A 17,851-nucleotide genomic window follows, 5' to 3' on the forward strand; every position below is an offset into this window, starting at 1 on the left:
CTCTACTACTTCTATTGCTACTACAATTATTATTATTATATTGTACAAAATACACGCACACACATTATTAAAATAAAATGAACGGTTTATCATATAAGATTTCCGCGAGGAATCTTCCCTATCCCGGGAGAAGACCTTGATTTGTTACGAACACGAACTTGTAATCATGATTGTAAATTAAGAGGCCTATGGAAAAAACTGTTCCGAATCAAGACTTTAATAGTGTTTTTATTGTTCAACTCGACATTAACACGCTGGTTATTGCGCGGTTTTTACTTTCGCTGGAGGATTTTATTAACAATAAATTCTGAAATTACGAGAAAAATTGCACGAATAGTATGCAATCTATGTGAATGATGGAAGGAAAGGAATTTCACCTTTAAAGTTCTCAATCTATCGTGAGAGTCACAAAACTTTCGTCGGTGCCCTTGTATTTCACTAACTTAACCTTACCTGACTCGTTGCAGGAGAATACGAACGAAATTGTAATGGATTATTCATGAAAATTATCGCAGCAGCACTTTCTTCTCTTCCCGATTTTCTTTCGCTGTATTTCCTTCGCCTTCTCTTCAAGTATTCGTCTATTACAATTACAATACGTTTGAGGAATAATTAATCACATTCAGAGGTTATATATATACACTGGCAATGAATCACAATGCTTATAACGAGGATACACGCAGTACGACGTTTTACTAATTAAAAGAATACGAATATATTTTTAAAATATATGAATGTACCAGACGACAAAGTCAGAGCGAAGCGAAAATAAATTAATCGATTTACGATCCTTTCGTAAATACGTGGCGACCGTCATGATACTTCGGATTCGCGCCAAAATTTATAAACAGGTACGAAACGTGGAAGTGCTGCCAACAAACGCTCCTCCTTAAAATAAGCAATACGGAATCTGCGTGTAATGATAGCTGTCGTGCGAATTTCGGTACCTTAAAAAGTTGAATGTTCCAAAGAAATATAACGATATTTGAGAACTTAAACCGAGAGAAATAATTGTGCATGTAAATTGGAAATTGTTTCAGTTTAACCATGTGTTCATCTTATACGCTGATACTTTCATTGACGTAATTTCATCAAGATTTAAAAACATTTTGGAAATGGATTGTTTCGGACCTGTATTATAAGGTAATTTGTCCTCTTGTTTTATATTATTGTGAATACAAATGTTTTTGCTTTAATAAGTGAACCAATAAAACTAATAATTATAACAGTGTTCATGTTTTTACAAATGTTGTTGATAATATGGTTTGTATAAAAATGTATTTATTGATATATATATTCTTATTAATTATAATAGTAATTAATGAGTTTGTTAACTGAGTTGCATGTATATTATTATATATATATTATTCGCCTAACGAGTCTCATATTTATTTGTGCAATCACTAGGACTGCAAGCATTGGCGACCATTTGTCGAAAGGAAATCGTGCAAATTTACATGTTAGGACCGCATTTCGTTAAAATTCAAGACAGACTTCAGTGACGGAATAATGACGCAAAGCATGAAAGGTAGAGCAAACGAGAACGAAGCCGTTTTCCGTTTCTGTTCTTCTCACTCGCATATTTCCGTTGATATTTCCTATCTCTTTTCCTCGCCTTAATTCATCTCTTGCTAGCTAACTCAGTCGGTAGTGATGGAAGTAATACAAATTCGAATATCTTCATGCAGACCATAACTGCGCTGAAAAAATTGATGTTTCAAAACAATTATTATACATTCGCAATATTATTTATTTTTTATGTTTATTATTACTTTACAAATATCGTTGTCTTTTTTTTAAATCAAATTCGCGGCATCTACAGCTGTTCCACCTGGCGGACGGTTGAGTATTACTCCCATCGCTAGTCGCAACTATTTATAATGGTAGCCGCTGGCTCCAGTCTCGTATTTCTTCTCTCTTTCACGCTCATTCTTTCTCTGTTCTGACCGCCGTCCCTCTTTCTTTCTGTCTTTTCTTCTCTTTCAGTCTGCAGAGTGGTCGTTCTTAAGCTTCGTTAATAGTGTCTCCAAGCATTCGTCCGAACCAGACTGCGCTGTCCCTCCTCTCCTACCTGAGAGGACCGAAATAGAGCAACCGCAAGACGGACGCGACCGATGCGACCGACGCGGCAACCGTGTCGTGACCGAACAATAAACAATAACACGACGACGCGTGTCACGGGATAGCGACTACCGCGACCTGTTGCCGGCTGCCAAAAAGATCTCGCTGGATACCGCGTGTGTGTTGGTGAAAACGTGAAATGTTTGTTTCGAAGTGTCTCGTTGCAGAAACGTGGAATTGTGTGTCATGGCGGTGATCGTTGTACAGAATGGCCACGTTCGCGTACACATGGCTACAATGCTGGCTATCAAGGAGAGAAAGAAGGGGAAAATCAGGAGCTGACTACGAAGCGGCTTGGCCACGAGGAAACCACTCTCGATGAGGTAAGTATAGAATAACACAGTGTGTAGAATTTCTTTAACAAGACAAGTGACAGATATGTAACGTTCAATACAACTTTTACCTCCATGTGTTGCCTGCACCACGTTCGACGAGTGTTTGAAGATACGTTTCGTGAAGCCAGAAACTCTCGCCTCGTGCGAGAGCCGGAACTCGACGGAAATTGACGATTCCTGTCGAGGGACGACCGACGATGGCTTCGTGGTAGTTCGTGTTAATTCGCGATTTCCCGATAACAAGGGGAACACGCGATAAGAACGATTACGAAATCGGGCATAGCGAAACGTGAGAATAATTGGTAGCGTGGCGCGGATATTATAGGAGGATAAGGATAAACCCGAGACATTTTTACGGTTCTTCGTAATCGTGAAACTTTCACTCGAATGGTAAGAACACGAAAATGACGAAAGCAGTGACTTTTTATCATTCCTAAAGATTTAAAGCTATGTCAATACGATTGACATTTTACAAAAAATATTTCAAACAGGTTTAAAACCTGTTAAACTAGAAATGTGAAATAAAGTGAATTTTCCATTATGACCGTGACTTTATCTTTACATTCACTCTTCGAGTTTATAATGTCAGGCGAATGTGTGTACAGGAATAGCTACCTTGTGCGATATTATTTTATAATTTCTTTCCCCTTAATCAGTGTTGGTCAATGTTTGAGGTTATGTGTAAAGTCAAATCACTTTTTCTTTCGTGTTATATTATTATTAATAGTTGCTTCGATATTTATTTCGGTGTAGGTTAATAGGAAACTAAACAAATAGGTTACGTCGTTAGGTATATAATTTCTTATTTTTCGCTCTTTGATATTTAAGCGAAATTGTTTTAATAAGTCAATTATTCGTTCGTCCGTACTCTAGCGTACTTCGTTTTAAGAATCTTTCGGATTTTAATTTCTAATTAGAGATATAATTCTTCTTTAAATGAAGTTTAATACTTTACATACTATAAACAATATTAATACGTGTGATTGCTTTTATATGACTCGTGCGTTAACATTTGCCATTCTCAAAGAGGTTATGTGTAACAATAACAAGAAGGTCTCGTTTTTACTTCAAGCAATTATTACGACTGTAAAGAGCACGATTTATTATGAGTCTCATCCTTACTCATTATCCAGTAATTAGAAGCGTCATTAATTCTAGGAACGTCAGAGTAAACTGTTTCAAATTGAAGTTAATATAATATACAGTGATATTAATTATCAAGAAATGGTAAAGTATAGGTTATAATTTTATTTTCAATGAACATTCCGTTTTGTTTTTCTTATATTTTGAAACCCATAGAAATAATTTTAATTATACTTTTATACGTGATAGTAATTAAGTATTTCCAAAATTCTTGATATTTTTTCGCGAATTTAGCGTTGTTTCCTTTCCAAGCGTATTTACCCGTGCTATATTTTTTTTTTTTATTAGAAACGAAAGTATCTTTCTGTGAACTACGGTACATGAATTTGTATCAAAGCTTGTGTTATCCTGCCTTTCCAATTGAGGTTGAGATGGAAGCTTTTATCGCAGATTATTCTTTACGATGCTTTTATATTCTCAATTTTCGTATTCAGCCTCTTTATACTCCTCGTTCGTTCATATTGTACCATTCTTAGAATTTTTAATCTAGTAGAGAGCATAACGAGAGTTGATAGAGCTTCATAAACAAAATTTTACGGTTAACTTTACCTTTCCTTATATTATGAAACGCAATTTAGACAACATGAGATTTTTCTAGTCTTTTTTCGTTTTTTTAAAAAAATATAATATAGTAATTTAATATAACAGTCAATCAATTTTGCTATCATATATATTATATTACATTATATTATATATATAATTCAATGTAATAGAAAATTACTTCAGGTCTGAATTTTCGGACATCCAATATATCCGCGGAATAAAGTACAATACATAAAATCAAAAGATTAGTTCGATCGCGATATTAAAGATCAATTAAATTGGACTTAAAAATAGCCTATGAATAATGCAACTGTTGATGCGCTTCAATGGCATATGAAAGTATGTACGTAAGTACGTCGTGAAGCGAGGGATTAAACGTTCACAGTGCGTTGTACCATCACGCAATTGAAACAATTCGAGATTACCCACGATGGCCCATATAGGTTGCAGATTGTTACGTAATAATGCATAAGAGCCGTGAATACGTATTTCCTGTTATTGCGCGTTTGTGCGTTAACAAAGGACGGTTAGCGTCTGGAACGTGAGCGTTCTATTCGAATGGCGAGAGCACTTACACCGGTGTTTCAGAAACGCGAACAGATCTCTCGTAATCATATTCAAATGAAAGGACTTCTCATTATCGCAACAAATTATTAAGATCGTGGAAAAATTTATGAAAATATTTCTACTCGGAATCATCCATATTTGGTACGTGTCTATTAAAATGAAATCGAATTGAAAGCATTATAATTCGAATAAATAAATAACTTAATAAGCATCGGATTTGAAATAAATAAATAATTTAATACGGATAAATAATCTTCGAGGTATCGGTCATCGTATTAAATTCGAAATAATTTCGTTGAATATTGTCTTACAATTTTTACGAAAGAAATTATTTTCGAAAATAATGTACATCCAGTGAGTTTTGGAAATTATTATTACTTTGATGAAATATATGAATAATTTACAACTCGATGCATATGGGATTCGGCGGATCATCTTTTGCATAATATTCACTTATTAATGAGAAAATAATGCGAGAAATACGTGTACGTAGAAATTAATATCTCGTGTTCAAGTTTGTCCGATCCCATTATATTTTTCTGGTCTTCCGTTATAAACAAACCTGAGGATTTATTTATAAATAAATTTAATTCATTACTTATTTTCTTATTTAGGATATTATTAATTTAACTTATTCTTGTGCGATGAATAAGTAATTGAATGTTACTTAAGTATATAATAAAATTATTAGGCGTCCTTACGGATAGAATCTCGTCTCTTTGGCTTTATACATGCCTAAAGCGACATAAAATCGCCATATCACAGTGATAATATAGTAAGAATAATAAGGCTGACTTCCATTTAGAGGGGAGCCTTCGGACGAAGGTGTTCGAATCTTCAAACGTGTGACGTGATCATTCACACAGGTTTCCACACAAGTCGTTGTAATATATGTAAATTCTTGGCAAGCTCCATCGATTGGTTAGTCTTATTAGGCTGGAAACAATCGGTATTCTCAGAACTGAATTGAATGCACCTGAAATTACATTTGCTAGGATGAGTTTTATTCCTCGGTGTATATTAATTTATTAAACGATATAGTTATTATAAATTACTATTATTGCCACTGAAAAAATAATATTTAATGTTACAGTATCTAAAGAATTTACTAATTCCTCTAATTTTTTCTTTGTATTCAAGGTTATGATAGTTCTATCAAATTATGTAGAATTAATATAAAATTGACTGCATTCTCATTACCTGGCAAGGAACAACGAGAATCATGAACCGTCTCATTAGATTAGATTTCGCTAATCCCTTAGAACTCCTTGAAATCATCGTGACATGTACCAAGTCAACCAGTACTGTTCGAACTCTGTAAGCGTTCCTGGAACCTGTTCCAAGTTAGATCTGGTTTAGATCCTTCGAGAGCTCAGGTTAGGCGTGGATTAGATCTAGGTGGATCGATGCAACTTCAACTGAGTCAGCATGGTCTTGATTGATTTTACCCAACTTTTAACGAGTCTACGTTGTTCTAGCTGAGGTTAGCCGAGTTTAGGTCAGTAGAAATCTTACCAAGTAGGTGTTCCAGTTAACTCTACACAATTTGCAATGATTCCTCTAGTTAAGGGTGGTCAGTTCTGGATGGGTTAGTGACGTTCCGAATAAATTGGTGTATATCTGCTCTTAGATGATCCAAGTGGATGCGAGAAGTTCTCTTGTATATTTTTTGATATATAGTCTGTAAACCATCATAAATTTTAGGGTATTCGTTATCGTGTATGGAGTAATTAGAATTTAATAACTTGAGTTTAAGAACTTAATCTTGGCTTAACTTTCATATTAATTAGCATAAATAAAGTTAGAGTTACCCATCATGGTGTTTAGAATAATTAGGTATATCTAGGCTAAAGGACTTAATTGTTGCCTGAACTTAAAAATTAAAATTATTCCTGAAGGTTCTACAAATACTATAAATTTTAAGATACAGCATAAAATAATAATTTTAAGATTTTTAATATTTGGTCACCTTAAACTCATTGAAATTGATAACTTCTGGTGATTTATTCTCGTTCCTCTCTTTTTTTTATTATTTTTAAACAGACTGAAGTAAATTGGTGTAGTAAATCAAGTAAATTTGTTAGAATTAATAATTCCACATGAGCTATTTTTATTCTCCTTCTTTGACTATTCTCAAGCGGACTTGATGTATATTACAAGATTGTAAATTTGCTAAAATTGACAATTTTTCTCATTCTACCTCTCTCATTATTCCCATGTAGACTAATTCAAAATTAAAACTACAGCGTGGTCAGTTAATCCATAACAGATTAGTAACATATTCATGGTGTTTCCGTTTTGCAAACAGGCCTGCATAATTAAGCACATTTAATCATCGATTAGTTAAGCAAATGTGGTAATTATCGTAGAATGCAGAAATCTTCGATATTGCCCACATGTCTCTCGAAATAACAGTGTCGATACGAATCCTCTCGATACATCACTCCCCATCGTTTCCAAGCAATTAATCCATTCCCCGGTCAGAACTTTCCACGTAGTGCATCGTCTGATAAGATAAAATCCTCGTTCCTCTACTCGCAGCTCATAATGCCGCAATGTAATCGTGATAACGATACCAGCCTTTTACGCGCTTTTCGCACACGTGCCAACTTTCCGTGTAATCATTTAGAAATACACAAGTTTTACGGTTAACGCCGGACGGAAATGAAAGCGAGATTACGCAGCCGTTGCCGTGCTATTTCTGCAAAATTACCTTTCGCAACTGTGTCTGGTGGCCTCCTGTTATTGCGAATTTTTCGCATGTCACGCGTTCGACATTTTCTCTCCAACGTGGATGCGCTTAATATGCGAAGACTGCGCTTCAAGGGGATACCTAAAATGGTTTAAGTTATTCAACGTTTGAAAGTCAAGTAAATCTCGTTAGAATTTAAAACAATTTGGAACTGCGCCGCCACGACTTTCGCCTGAGAAGTTACATCGACTCAGAGTCGGGTGTACCTACCATAGTGCAGATCTTAATCTTGTGTCTATATCATAAATCCATAAAGTGTAACGTATATTGAAATGTCGACAGGTATCCCTTTTAACGCTCCCACGTGAGCAGGATTAAAATGTCAGTTCGTTTTAGTAGGAAGCCTATCCTTCTCGATCAAATCCTCTTCGTTTTTCCAATTTCTCCTTCTATCCCTGAATCAACGGTAATAAAGCTTTGAGCTTGCGAAGGATCGTTCATACCGCGAGCTTCAGTGCGAAACGTTTTCACCTTTTTTTTTTTTTTTCGAGACGGAAGTGTAACGCTGCCAATTAATTTGATAGATCTTCAGGTTCGTAAAGCTCCTTTATATTTCGAAATTGACGTCGATTGAAAAATGTTCGATATCGTTTCTAACCTACAAATTATGAAATAATATTAATTTAACGATAAAGCATTTTATATACAACGATTCTTCTTTTTTAGGTATTATAAAATATTATACAATATATTTTCATAATTTTGTATGATATTATATAATAACTTTCTTTGTGATATGATACTGTATCGCATAATAATTATTTTTATAATATTATACAATGCTATGATATATAATACCTTAATAATTAATTATTTAATTCTATCTAATTATTCGTTTAATTATATTTATATATTATTAAACATTGAATATGATCATTTAAATGGTATACTTACCAGTATCTATAAAATAAAAAATATCGATATTGTATCGAAATCATGTTTGCGAATAAATCGTCGGTTTCCTGGTTCTAACAGAAATCACAAATGGCCGCACGCCTAGTCCCCCCCTCCTCTAACCCGTTCCCGCGCTTTTCGCCAACGTTCCTTTTTCCGACGTTCCGTCGTCTCGCTGCGATTCCGTTCGCAACACGTCGCAGGCTGGAAAATACGGTGGTCTAGAATACCCTTAATGGAATTATGGCATTACACAAAATAGAATTGGGTGCTTGCGGGATTTCGGAAGCCGTAACAGTTAACGATGCCTTGGGCTACTTCGAGTGCGCCAGTTGAGTAAAATTTGACGGTGAGTCCGGGTTGGAGAGAGCATACACGTACGCGTTTATATTTTTCAACGTTCCTTCCATCGTCGTGGTCCACAGTCATTTCAAGTCAACGCGAACGGACGGATTGTTGTCAGCTGTAATATGTTCCCTTCCTCAGACGAGTAGCCTTTGCGTCGCTATTGCACAGCACAGGAGAAATTCTTAGTCGAATATGACGGACGAGGAGAACAAGGAAGAACCCGATCGCGAAGAGGATAAGGAAGGGTGAGAACAAACGTTTACTCTATGAGAAACAATCGCGAGTCGCTTCACTCGACAATTATTCGCGCGTGTTTAGCTGCACGACAATACCTTTCCCCTGCGACGAATTAGCCCTACACCTGGCGGCGACACTTGGAACTTCTTTAGCATCGTCGCTCGAGAATATTTTTCATTTTATCGCGCGCCGTTTCGAAATAAAGTTGCTCATAACGCGTCGGGTAACGCAACAAGTTTTCTTCTGTTCACTTCTCTTTTCGCAATGAATCCCGTTCTTCGTTACATTTTCTTTCTCTTTATATTTATATCGCTTTCTTTTTATATTTATAATTAGAAAATCAGTCATTATCGAATGCTAAGTTTTCAAATAATTATTCGAGTCGTTAATTAATCCTTTGCGGATGCGTATTATGGACAACAACCCAAGCGTTTTTACCGACCGTATCTGTAGATAATCGTCCGTACATTTTAACGGTTCTGGACGCTCTCTGTGCATTGATAGACTATAGACGCAACAGTTCGCTCCGACTATAGTGTAAATTTTCTTAGAAGCGATTTATCCCGGTTTCAAATTTCATAACAAACCTTGGTTCGTCCAGATTGTTCTCTGCGTGACCACAGTCCCCTCCGCAGAGGATTAAATTTCACCTGGCCAGTGTCTGAATCGAATGAGGGGCGGAGTTTCAGCGACATTCTATCTCTTCGCGCCTAAGCCATTATTTTATTTTAAACAATGCATACTTTGCATAGACTCGACGGTATTCGACCGATCCCATCGTACACTTCAGATTGTCCTCTCACTATCCCTTTCATTTACTCGCTTTTCTTTGAATCCTCTCATTTAACCTGTTACATTCTCTTAACGAACTTCTTCTTCGTTCCCAATGAAATTAAAACGTTACTCCTTCAAAAGCGTTTAAACGAACTTGAATACGGATGCTGCTTGGACGCTGCGCCGTTCAACATTATGTATTTTATAATTAAATTTCCCGCCGGTGAAGTTCGCTTTTTCGCTCGTTACGCGCTCCGTAAAGGGGCATTTGAAACAAAAAATAATTTTTAATGCGTTTTGTGGGAGGAATACGGAAGGGCGAGAAGCCTTGGAACAAACGAAGTTTTTTCTCGAAGAAGGAAGCTCTGTGTGGATAAAGTATTCTATAAAATCTGATGATTGAGATTATTTGATTAGTTACCGAATAACTTGGAGATACTTGAAGAAAAGAGAGGGAAGTTGGCAGACTTGTTCAGGGTATAAGATGATGATAAGTATAGGATTAAATTAGGAGTAAATAAATTAATTGTAATTTTCCAAATGTGATTTAAACAATTTTTTAAATCTTATGTATAATATTATCCGAGATATCAAATTTGGGTTGTAATATTTCATAGTCCAAATTATTTTTCGTACCATACTGTAAATATTAAAGATAGGGATGTTTAACTATTTTGAGCAATATAGGGTAATTTTAAAAAAGGTACTTATTAATGTACATAAAAATATTTCATTAACATAGGATATTTATTTAATTGTCTAAATATATCATGTAGATATATTTCAAATTCTTCTTGTTCCTTGCCCAAAGATAAATCAAACGTGTATTGAGGTTATATAATTGGATCCTATACTTTCCTTTAATATCGGAATATATACTCTAGTATACTGTATTTACTACATAAAATACTATAAATCACCAAATTATTCACCATTTGTTTTAAACTAAATTCCAAATACAAGCACCGCTACTTTAATATCCGAACAAATGAAATTCAAAACGAAATTCAAATTTCCTTTGAACTTCCCCAAAGAAAATTCTTGCAACTCCTCCAGTTCCTTTAACTATGATGGAAGAGATCGTTCGAAGATGAGGGTTAGGTTAGGTGATTCTTTGAGTCGTTCCATCGAGCATTTATGACAAGAGTTTCCGTGTCTCAATCGCCGATATGCGGTCGGCCATTTGCCTACGTTTGCTCTGCAGCAGTAGCGAATCCTTGAACGCGTCGAATCGAGCTGACACTGTAGAATGCAAACGAACGTGGTGGCGCTGAGGTGGCTGCGTAAAAATTTATTCGGTCGAATACGATTCGCTCGGAGTCACCTGTGCTCTTTGATCGTTCGAAATCCTTTATTCATGCATCGAAAAAAATACGTACTTGGTATTAATCATCACCTTTTCCTCTCTTTGAAGTTTAACCCGTGTTTCTTTGTCGCGATCAAATTCGTCACAGACGACCATCATCGAACAGTGTTCGAGAACGTGCTCGACAATTGCTCAACCGTTAACCCCGGAAGCCACGCGGTTCTCGTGTTTCCGTTTACATATATTTCCGTTTGCCTTGTACGAGTGTGTGAACGTAAAATTAACGGAATATTGGTATCGTTTCGTTGCAGAAATGACAGCGTGTAATGTGTATTTACGGCGCGAAGGTTTTTTGGTTATGTTGAATAATTATCCGACCGTGTCCTTCGGTGAATAAGACATGAATCGTGATTGTGAGAAATATAAATACTATTAATGAGAAGTAATAGTAAGAATCTAGAATGGATATTAATAGCAGACTGTTTAATTATTTAATTAGTCACAGTCGCGAGATACACGCTTGTTGTTTTCTCGTCGAGTCACAACGTTGAACACATGTTTTTAAAAGTGAGGTTAGCGGTAGTTGGAATATGTTAAATTCAAAAAAAAATTTTTTTTGGTGTTATTTAGTTATTATTTATTTATCTTTACGATACTATTCATTGTTATGATATTATATTGTATCGATCTGTAAGTTTTGGACTTCTTGGAGTTTTATTGGGTTTTCGAATTTTTTAAATTCTGTAATAGTTTATAATTATATCCTGTGTGTGAAAACTTCGTACGTGTGTTCATTAAGGAGATTTCGCGATACAGGTGTGACTACATTGATGGATCGTGGTTTCCGAAGCCACAGGGTTAGTAAACAGATTTAATAACGCATGTAGACTCGTGAATAACGTCGGCGAAAGAATCACGTATTAAGGCGCATGCATATTCATGCGTTCAACGAAATTAAGCGAATTTTTTTTTAGGCACCGCTGTTTAAAATGCTGATTTTATAGTTGAACCGTTGAATACGAATTGTTCGATTAAATTGGCGGTTTGTGTCAAAGTTTGAAGTCATTCGATTTGTCGTTAAAACATGCCTGTTCATCTTTTATCTTATTTATCTATGCAATTCGTAGCCATTTTTTATCCATTTCGTAACGCGTTCGTAAAACGATTTATTACTAGAATTAGCAAAGCAGTAAAATCGTGTGGCTTCACTGAAAACATACGACTGCATTTGGTAAAATTAAATAGTGATTTTTATTGAAATATAAAAATAATTATACATTTTTATTTTCATCGTGCATATATTATGATATATTGTTTACTATATTCGTACATACTACAGTATATTATTTTTATCTAGTATCAATACTGGAACTACTGATCTGTAATATGTAACTAGATATACTATAAATAAATCATAATTGAAGAGGTTCGATAAAAATAAATAGCAATGTATAATCGCGTTTCTATTTTAATAAAAGCCAATATTAATTTTGTCAACGATAGCTCCATATTTTTAATAGTTACAAAGAAGTTACTGCAAATAGTTACTAGAAACTAGTAATTTCGATTTCCTTAGTGGTCATAGTGTTAAATACGACGCGACTGATAATTAAATTGTTTGCGATTTAGGATAAACATGTTTATAAGAAAATACATCGGTTTCCTCTTTCGTAAGCAAATCAGGTTGAATTAAAAGCAGGATTAAAAGAGCGAGATGAATAACACGGTTGGAAAAATCTGATAAAAAAGCGAGACTAAAATTTAATTAAAATGTACGTATGTCCTACATAATTTGTACATTTTTCTTCATAGTCATAAATTAATTTTAACGCGTAAACAATTTTCTACACTTTTTCTTTGAAATTTCAAAACCTATAATTCATATCTATTTCGAAACGTATTTTACATGGAACGTCTTTGAAAGTCTCGTAAGGCAATTGGTATACATTTATCGGTAAATACTTGGCGGACATCGTGGTTACAGGAAATATTTCTTGTTTGCTTTCGTCATTCGAAAGAGGTTTCGTAAACTTTGACAAGTGACCTTGAGAGATTTTTGTGCCTTGAGAAAGATACGAATGTAAATGTTTTCCGTTTAGAAATGTTGACACAGGATTTGAATTCCTCGAATATTTTTCCGAAGGACGAGAACACATCCGAAAATAAATTTTCTCTTATTTCTAGTGATAAAATATTTCTAATAACTTCAACTGGTAATTTTTTTCGAAATTTTTGCCAATTTTTGTTAGTAATATTATTAATCAAATTTCTTATTAATAAAATAATTTGTATTGATTTTACTTAAACATCCTGAACGTGCCTCTACTAAGTTTAGTTCTAAATTTCAAACAGCTTAAGGTTTTGCCATTAGTTTTGCTTTTGCGTTTCTCTACTGTTAGCCTTAATATTAAAGATACCGCGGTAACGAATTAATATTTTGCTTTTCTAATTCGAGACACCGTTAGAATTCCGGAATAATTATTAGACGCATAAATAAAAAGAAAATACAGTTAAATGTTTAGTATATCGATTATTGCTTCTAGTTTTTTCGTTGTACATATTCCTGTGCGTGATCTAGAATGTGAAATCGATGAATACGATGAGCAAGAGGCTGAAGAAACATACCGACAACGTGAATTAATTATTCGAACCTTAAGACGATGATTAAGATTTGTCGTTTGCTGGCTCCGTTCATCTGTTATGTTACTATTATAAGACTTGACGCACCTGGCTTCTCTTGCTTATCTTATTAAATCCTGGATCAGACCTGATATATTTAGAGGACAGTTAGAGGATATTAAAGAAAATTTGATTTTTTAAATTTCGTTATGCTCATCATATATTTTTAGCTCACAGAGCTGTTATTATTGCACGAAGCTTAAGGCAAAAGACACGTTTAGTGACATTTTGACCTTGAATCGTTAAATCGGTATAGGTCGTGAGATATTGATGGAGATTATGCTAGTTAATCGTAACTTGGCATCGGCTCTTCGTTTGTACTTGGAGTTTCGATGCTGTAATGTTTCGTTTCAGAGTTCCCCTAAAGCGCCTTAGGCCAAGTTTCCAAAGTGCATTCATACGAAATTAGTAATACGAACACGTGATTGTTAGTGACGTGATCTGCTGGCTTCGTTATTCATAGTCCCTTGAGGAACTTCACCGAGCATTTCTGTTAGGGATGTTTACAGGATTCGGGAACGAGAGTTCACTTATATGATCCTAAATCAAATCCTAACGCGTTTTCGTTTGATTACGACCCATGTTTGCATGACGTGCCTTGTATGATAATTAATTCGAAATTAATTTTGCGTTCGTTCAGAACTCGATGGTTTCCTAAAGCTACTTGGTGATTTCCTAACCTATGAATTTGAGGTTTTTTAATTTCAAAAGTTAGTATAGTGAAACGTAAACAACCTCTAGCACCAAGAACACCATCAATTTCCTTTAAAAGAGGTTAAAAAATTTAATTATTACACAGGGTGTCCCAGCAACGTAGTAGAACCACGAAGAAGGTGATTCTACGTGAAAAAACAAATCGAAAATAAAGAATAAAATTTCTTCATTCGAAGCTTCGTTGTCGAGAAGATCGACTTTGAATATCACCAAGTACGCTGGTATACCGATAGTCAACCCACCTAAGCCAAAGTTAAGTGCACATGTACTCCGTGAATATTCAAAATCGATTTCCTCCATAACGAAGCTTCGAATGAAAAAATTTTATTCTTTATTTCCGATTTGTTTTTTCATTTAGAATTACCCCCTACCGATTGTACTACCATTACTAGGACACCCTGTATATATCATAACGGCAATGATTTTCACATCCATATAATTACTTTCATTATTAAGCTATTTTTATTATACCACGATTACTATAAAAATTACAGATACCTGTATTTATAAATCCTCACGTTAAACTTTCTTAACTTTAAAATTATAAAAGAAAAGAATTTTAAAACAAAGATTAAGATTTACCAAAGCATGCACAAGATTCTGCAACGCGTGACACACCTAACGCACGCCTTAATCCAGTTCCTTTGTCCTTCGTATTTGCTCTGCCAGACGTTAAGTGGCCTGTTTCACGTAGGACGACCAAAGGAGATCTCGACGATCGCACGAGTCACGTGGTTCCGTACCGGTCTCTCCTGTTTATACACAGGCATGCCACGGTAGAGGGAGAAGCGAGGCGAGACAACAAACGGGAAAGAAAGACGAAGACACGTCCATTATATTGCTCCTTCTAAAGGTTCGAGGCTCAGTACGTCTCGCTGTATCGATTCGTGGACCATGTGTTTCCCTAGCGATCCGTTCGTCACAGGGTCCGCGATTTATGTTAGGTTAGATCACTTTCTAAACATTGCGTCGGGCGGTATTAGGTCCGTGAGTGAATAGAAGGGGCGAAAAGTGCGCGCCGAGTTCGCACGGCAAATAAATCCTCGTGCAGGTCCTTTCGAGTAGCTGGGAATCCGGTTTCGAGGCAGGAATATTAACGTTCGGTCGAATCGCTGGTCGAAACGTATTTAGATTGGAATTCCACGGATCCTCGAGATACCTGGCAAAATATTGATGATCCTCGCGTAACGCCGTGCTCACTTCATCGATCCGAGGCTAGATTTTAAGTTAGGGACCGATCGAATCGCTGCGGGTATAGTGTGTTCGTTTTATCGAAAAATGTGCTTCTCATTCATGTCTTTTAGTCTATATTTTTCTCAAAGAAGTGACGTGTATTATTCCAGTGATGTGTTGTGTTCCATGGAATTTCCTCGACTTTGCTGATACATAGAAGAGTTTTAAATGTTTGTTGTCTAATCGGTTACCGCTGAAGGTCTGATCAAGTTCGTAGAAATCGCGTTCTCTGTTGAAAGGGAACCTAGTTGGTTATTCATGATTGGTGAAATTAAAATGTTCGTGGGAAAACTGGAATGGAAAGGGATCGTGATTTCGCAGCACGACTGATTTTATTCTCGAGTAAATGAAATCAACTCGAACGAGCGATCGTGGCTTGATTAATAACCGTTTTCAGTTTAGCCTGACTAGCTGCGCCATCTGGCGGACCTCGTTCCATTCGAGATCCTACGATACTGTTCCATCGAGTGATTTAATTCTATAGCACTCGTTTTATAGTATCACAATTTCCGAGATCTGTTTCAATTTCGATTTAATCGTTTAATTATATTTATTACATTTATATTGACATTGTCAACTTACTTTCTAACCTCTGAATATTGCAATGGCATTTCTTGACGAGGTTATGTTGCACGAAACTTGGACTTAGTATCATGTATTCCATGTTGTGAGACAGTTGCATTTTCAATTTTTTTAGTTTTTCAGTCAACTTTGTTTTTCAATTATGTGATGGTTATTCTTGTTTTATATTAGAGGAAGTTTATTTATAAAAGTCAAAGGTTAGGTTATTTTCTTTAGCCTCGAGTTCAATTTTTCCAATTATAGGGTTCACTAATACTCTAAGTTCTGTAGTCTGCAGTATTACAATTTGCAAGATTTGTTCAAATTTTTGAATTATTTTCGATTTATTAATATCCTATATTTTTCTTTTCATAATTTCTTTGAGATTCGTTAAATTCTTATTTATGCTTGTACTCTCAGAATTTATATATTAAGCTCCGTTTTCATGAGACTACGATATACGCTATAATTTTGAACATCAATTTGAATCTTCGTTTACATGTAGTTGTTTCCATAAATTCTTGTTCGTTATCGCAGGAACTGGTGAAAATAGAAAGATTTGTATAATTTTTCTCTATGCAAAAATTTAATTTTCCTAACCTCTAAAAATTTATTTATAACAATTATATAGTATTTCCCGTTTTCATGATACATGTTTTCTTTCGCGAGTCTCCCGTTCCATGTTTCGTAATGGCGCTAAAGTAGAGCAGCTTATACAAGCGTACATAACCTATACGCAACACTTCTCTTTTGCTTGCCGCGCGGGAATTCTTTTTCTGAAAGCTTGGAACTCGGTGGGATCGGTAGATCGCGTAATTATTATTAAAAAAAATTCCGATTTTGTAAATGATTAACATCAAATGATATACGACACGAGATGGAAATATCTATTTGCTAATAGAAGGCCAGGCTAACATAGTATCGCGGAATGTTGTAATACGCTATTACCAGCCTACTACCGCATAATTTTATATTGCACGCCGTGCAACCTGTTAATCCACGCGTGAACAATGGCGGCCTAGGAATACCTCGTGCAATTTATATTTTGTCACAGGACTCGGTGCTTTCTTCATCCTATTCTCCTCTTTCTGCTCGAACCAGCTCGCAAATTTCGCTTTCTGTCTGACGGATAACGCAATGACGAATAATTTTAACCCTTTGACTACTGTGGGCGCCTAATGACGCTTAGGAATCTTGCACTTGTGATACTGTGGGCGCCTAGAGACACTCGAAAGATTTTTTCGCTGTTAAATCTTAAATACATAGAGTAACAATTTAACAGAACAGAATACAAAGAAATTAATAACGTTGTTTTAATCTCGCCTCTCGAGTGCAAAGGGTTAATAATATAGAGGAAGATTCAAATTTTTTAATAAAAATTTCACTTGTTTGTGTATAGAAAAAATGAGTATAATAAAATAATTATCTATAATGCCAGTTTACTATACACTGTGACTGTATCTTTTTTTTTTTCTTGTTTTGATATTCCAAAAATGTTAATTTTTACAAAATTATTATTAATTGGGAATATAATCTTCTGTTGCAAAATTGAAATTTAATTTGTAATTATATAACACTCTACATATTATCGTTTATTATAGTTTTGCTCGAATTGGATGGCTAGAATGTATTTACGCGATAAAA

General features: G+C 35.2%; 1 protein-coding gene and 2 long non-coding RNA genes across 6 annotated transcripts in view; 1 reads left to right on the plus strand and 2 right to left on the minus strand.

Moving 5' to 3' along the window:
• The first annotated feature begins 24 nt into the window (after positions 1–24).
• rdgA (retinal degeneration A) overlaps positions 25–17,851 on the plus strand; it is a 97,478-nt gene continuing 79,651 nt past the window's right edge. For 2 of the 4 annotated variants that reach the window (XM_017908514.1, XM_017908516.1), the window contains exon 1: positions 8,566–8,948. In XM_017908514.1, coding sequence (XP_017764003.1) covers positions 8,896–8,948 — 53 coding nt within the window. In that variant the 5' untranslated portion in view covers positions 8,566–8,895. Of the gene's footprint in view, positions 1,144–1,407; positions 1,529–1,986; positions 2,445–8,565; positions 8,949–17,851 lie in introns of those variants that run through there. The other 2 variants (XM_017908518.1, XM_017908517.1) reach the window with 2 other exon arrangements.
• LOC108553564 (uncharacterized) lies at positions 5,188–6,771 on the minus strand. Its single transcript, XR_001890642.1, has 5 exons — positions 6,679–6,771; positions 6,225–6,390; positions 5,910–6,043; positions 5,411–5,685; positions 5,188–5,271 (listed from the first exon to the last, which is right to left on the minus strand). It is a non-coding gene; the product is annotated as an uncharacterized LOC108553564 (long non-coding RNA).
• Positions 6,965–7,784, minus strand: LOC108553565 (uncharacterized). Its single transcript, XR_001890643.1, has 3 exons — positions 7,672–7,784; positions 7,423–7,542; positions 6,965–7,318 (listed from the first exon to the last, which is right to left on the minus strand). It is a non-coding gene; the product is annotated as an uncharacterized LOC108553565 (long non-coding RNA).

Source organism: Eufriesea mexicana, unplaced genomic scaffold, assembly GCF_001483705.2.
Source record: "Eufriesea mexicana isolate 0111107269 unplaced genomic scaffold, ASM148370v2 scaffold11180, whole genome shotgun sequence".
NCBI classification, from domain to species: domain Eukaryota; kingdom Metazoa; phylum Arthropoda; class Insecta; order Hymenoptera; family Apidae; genus Eufriesea; species Eufriesea mexicana.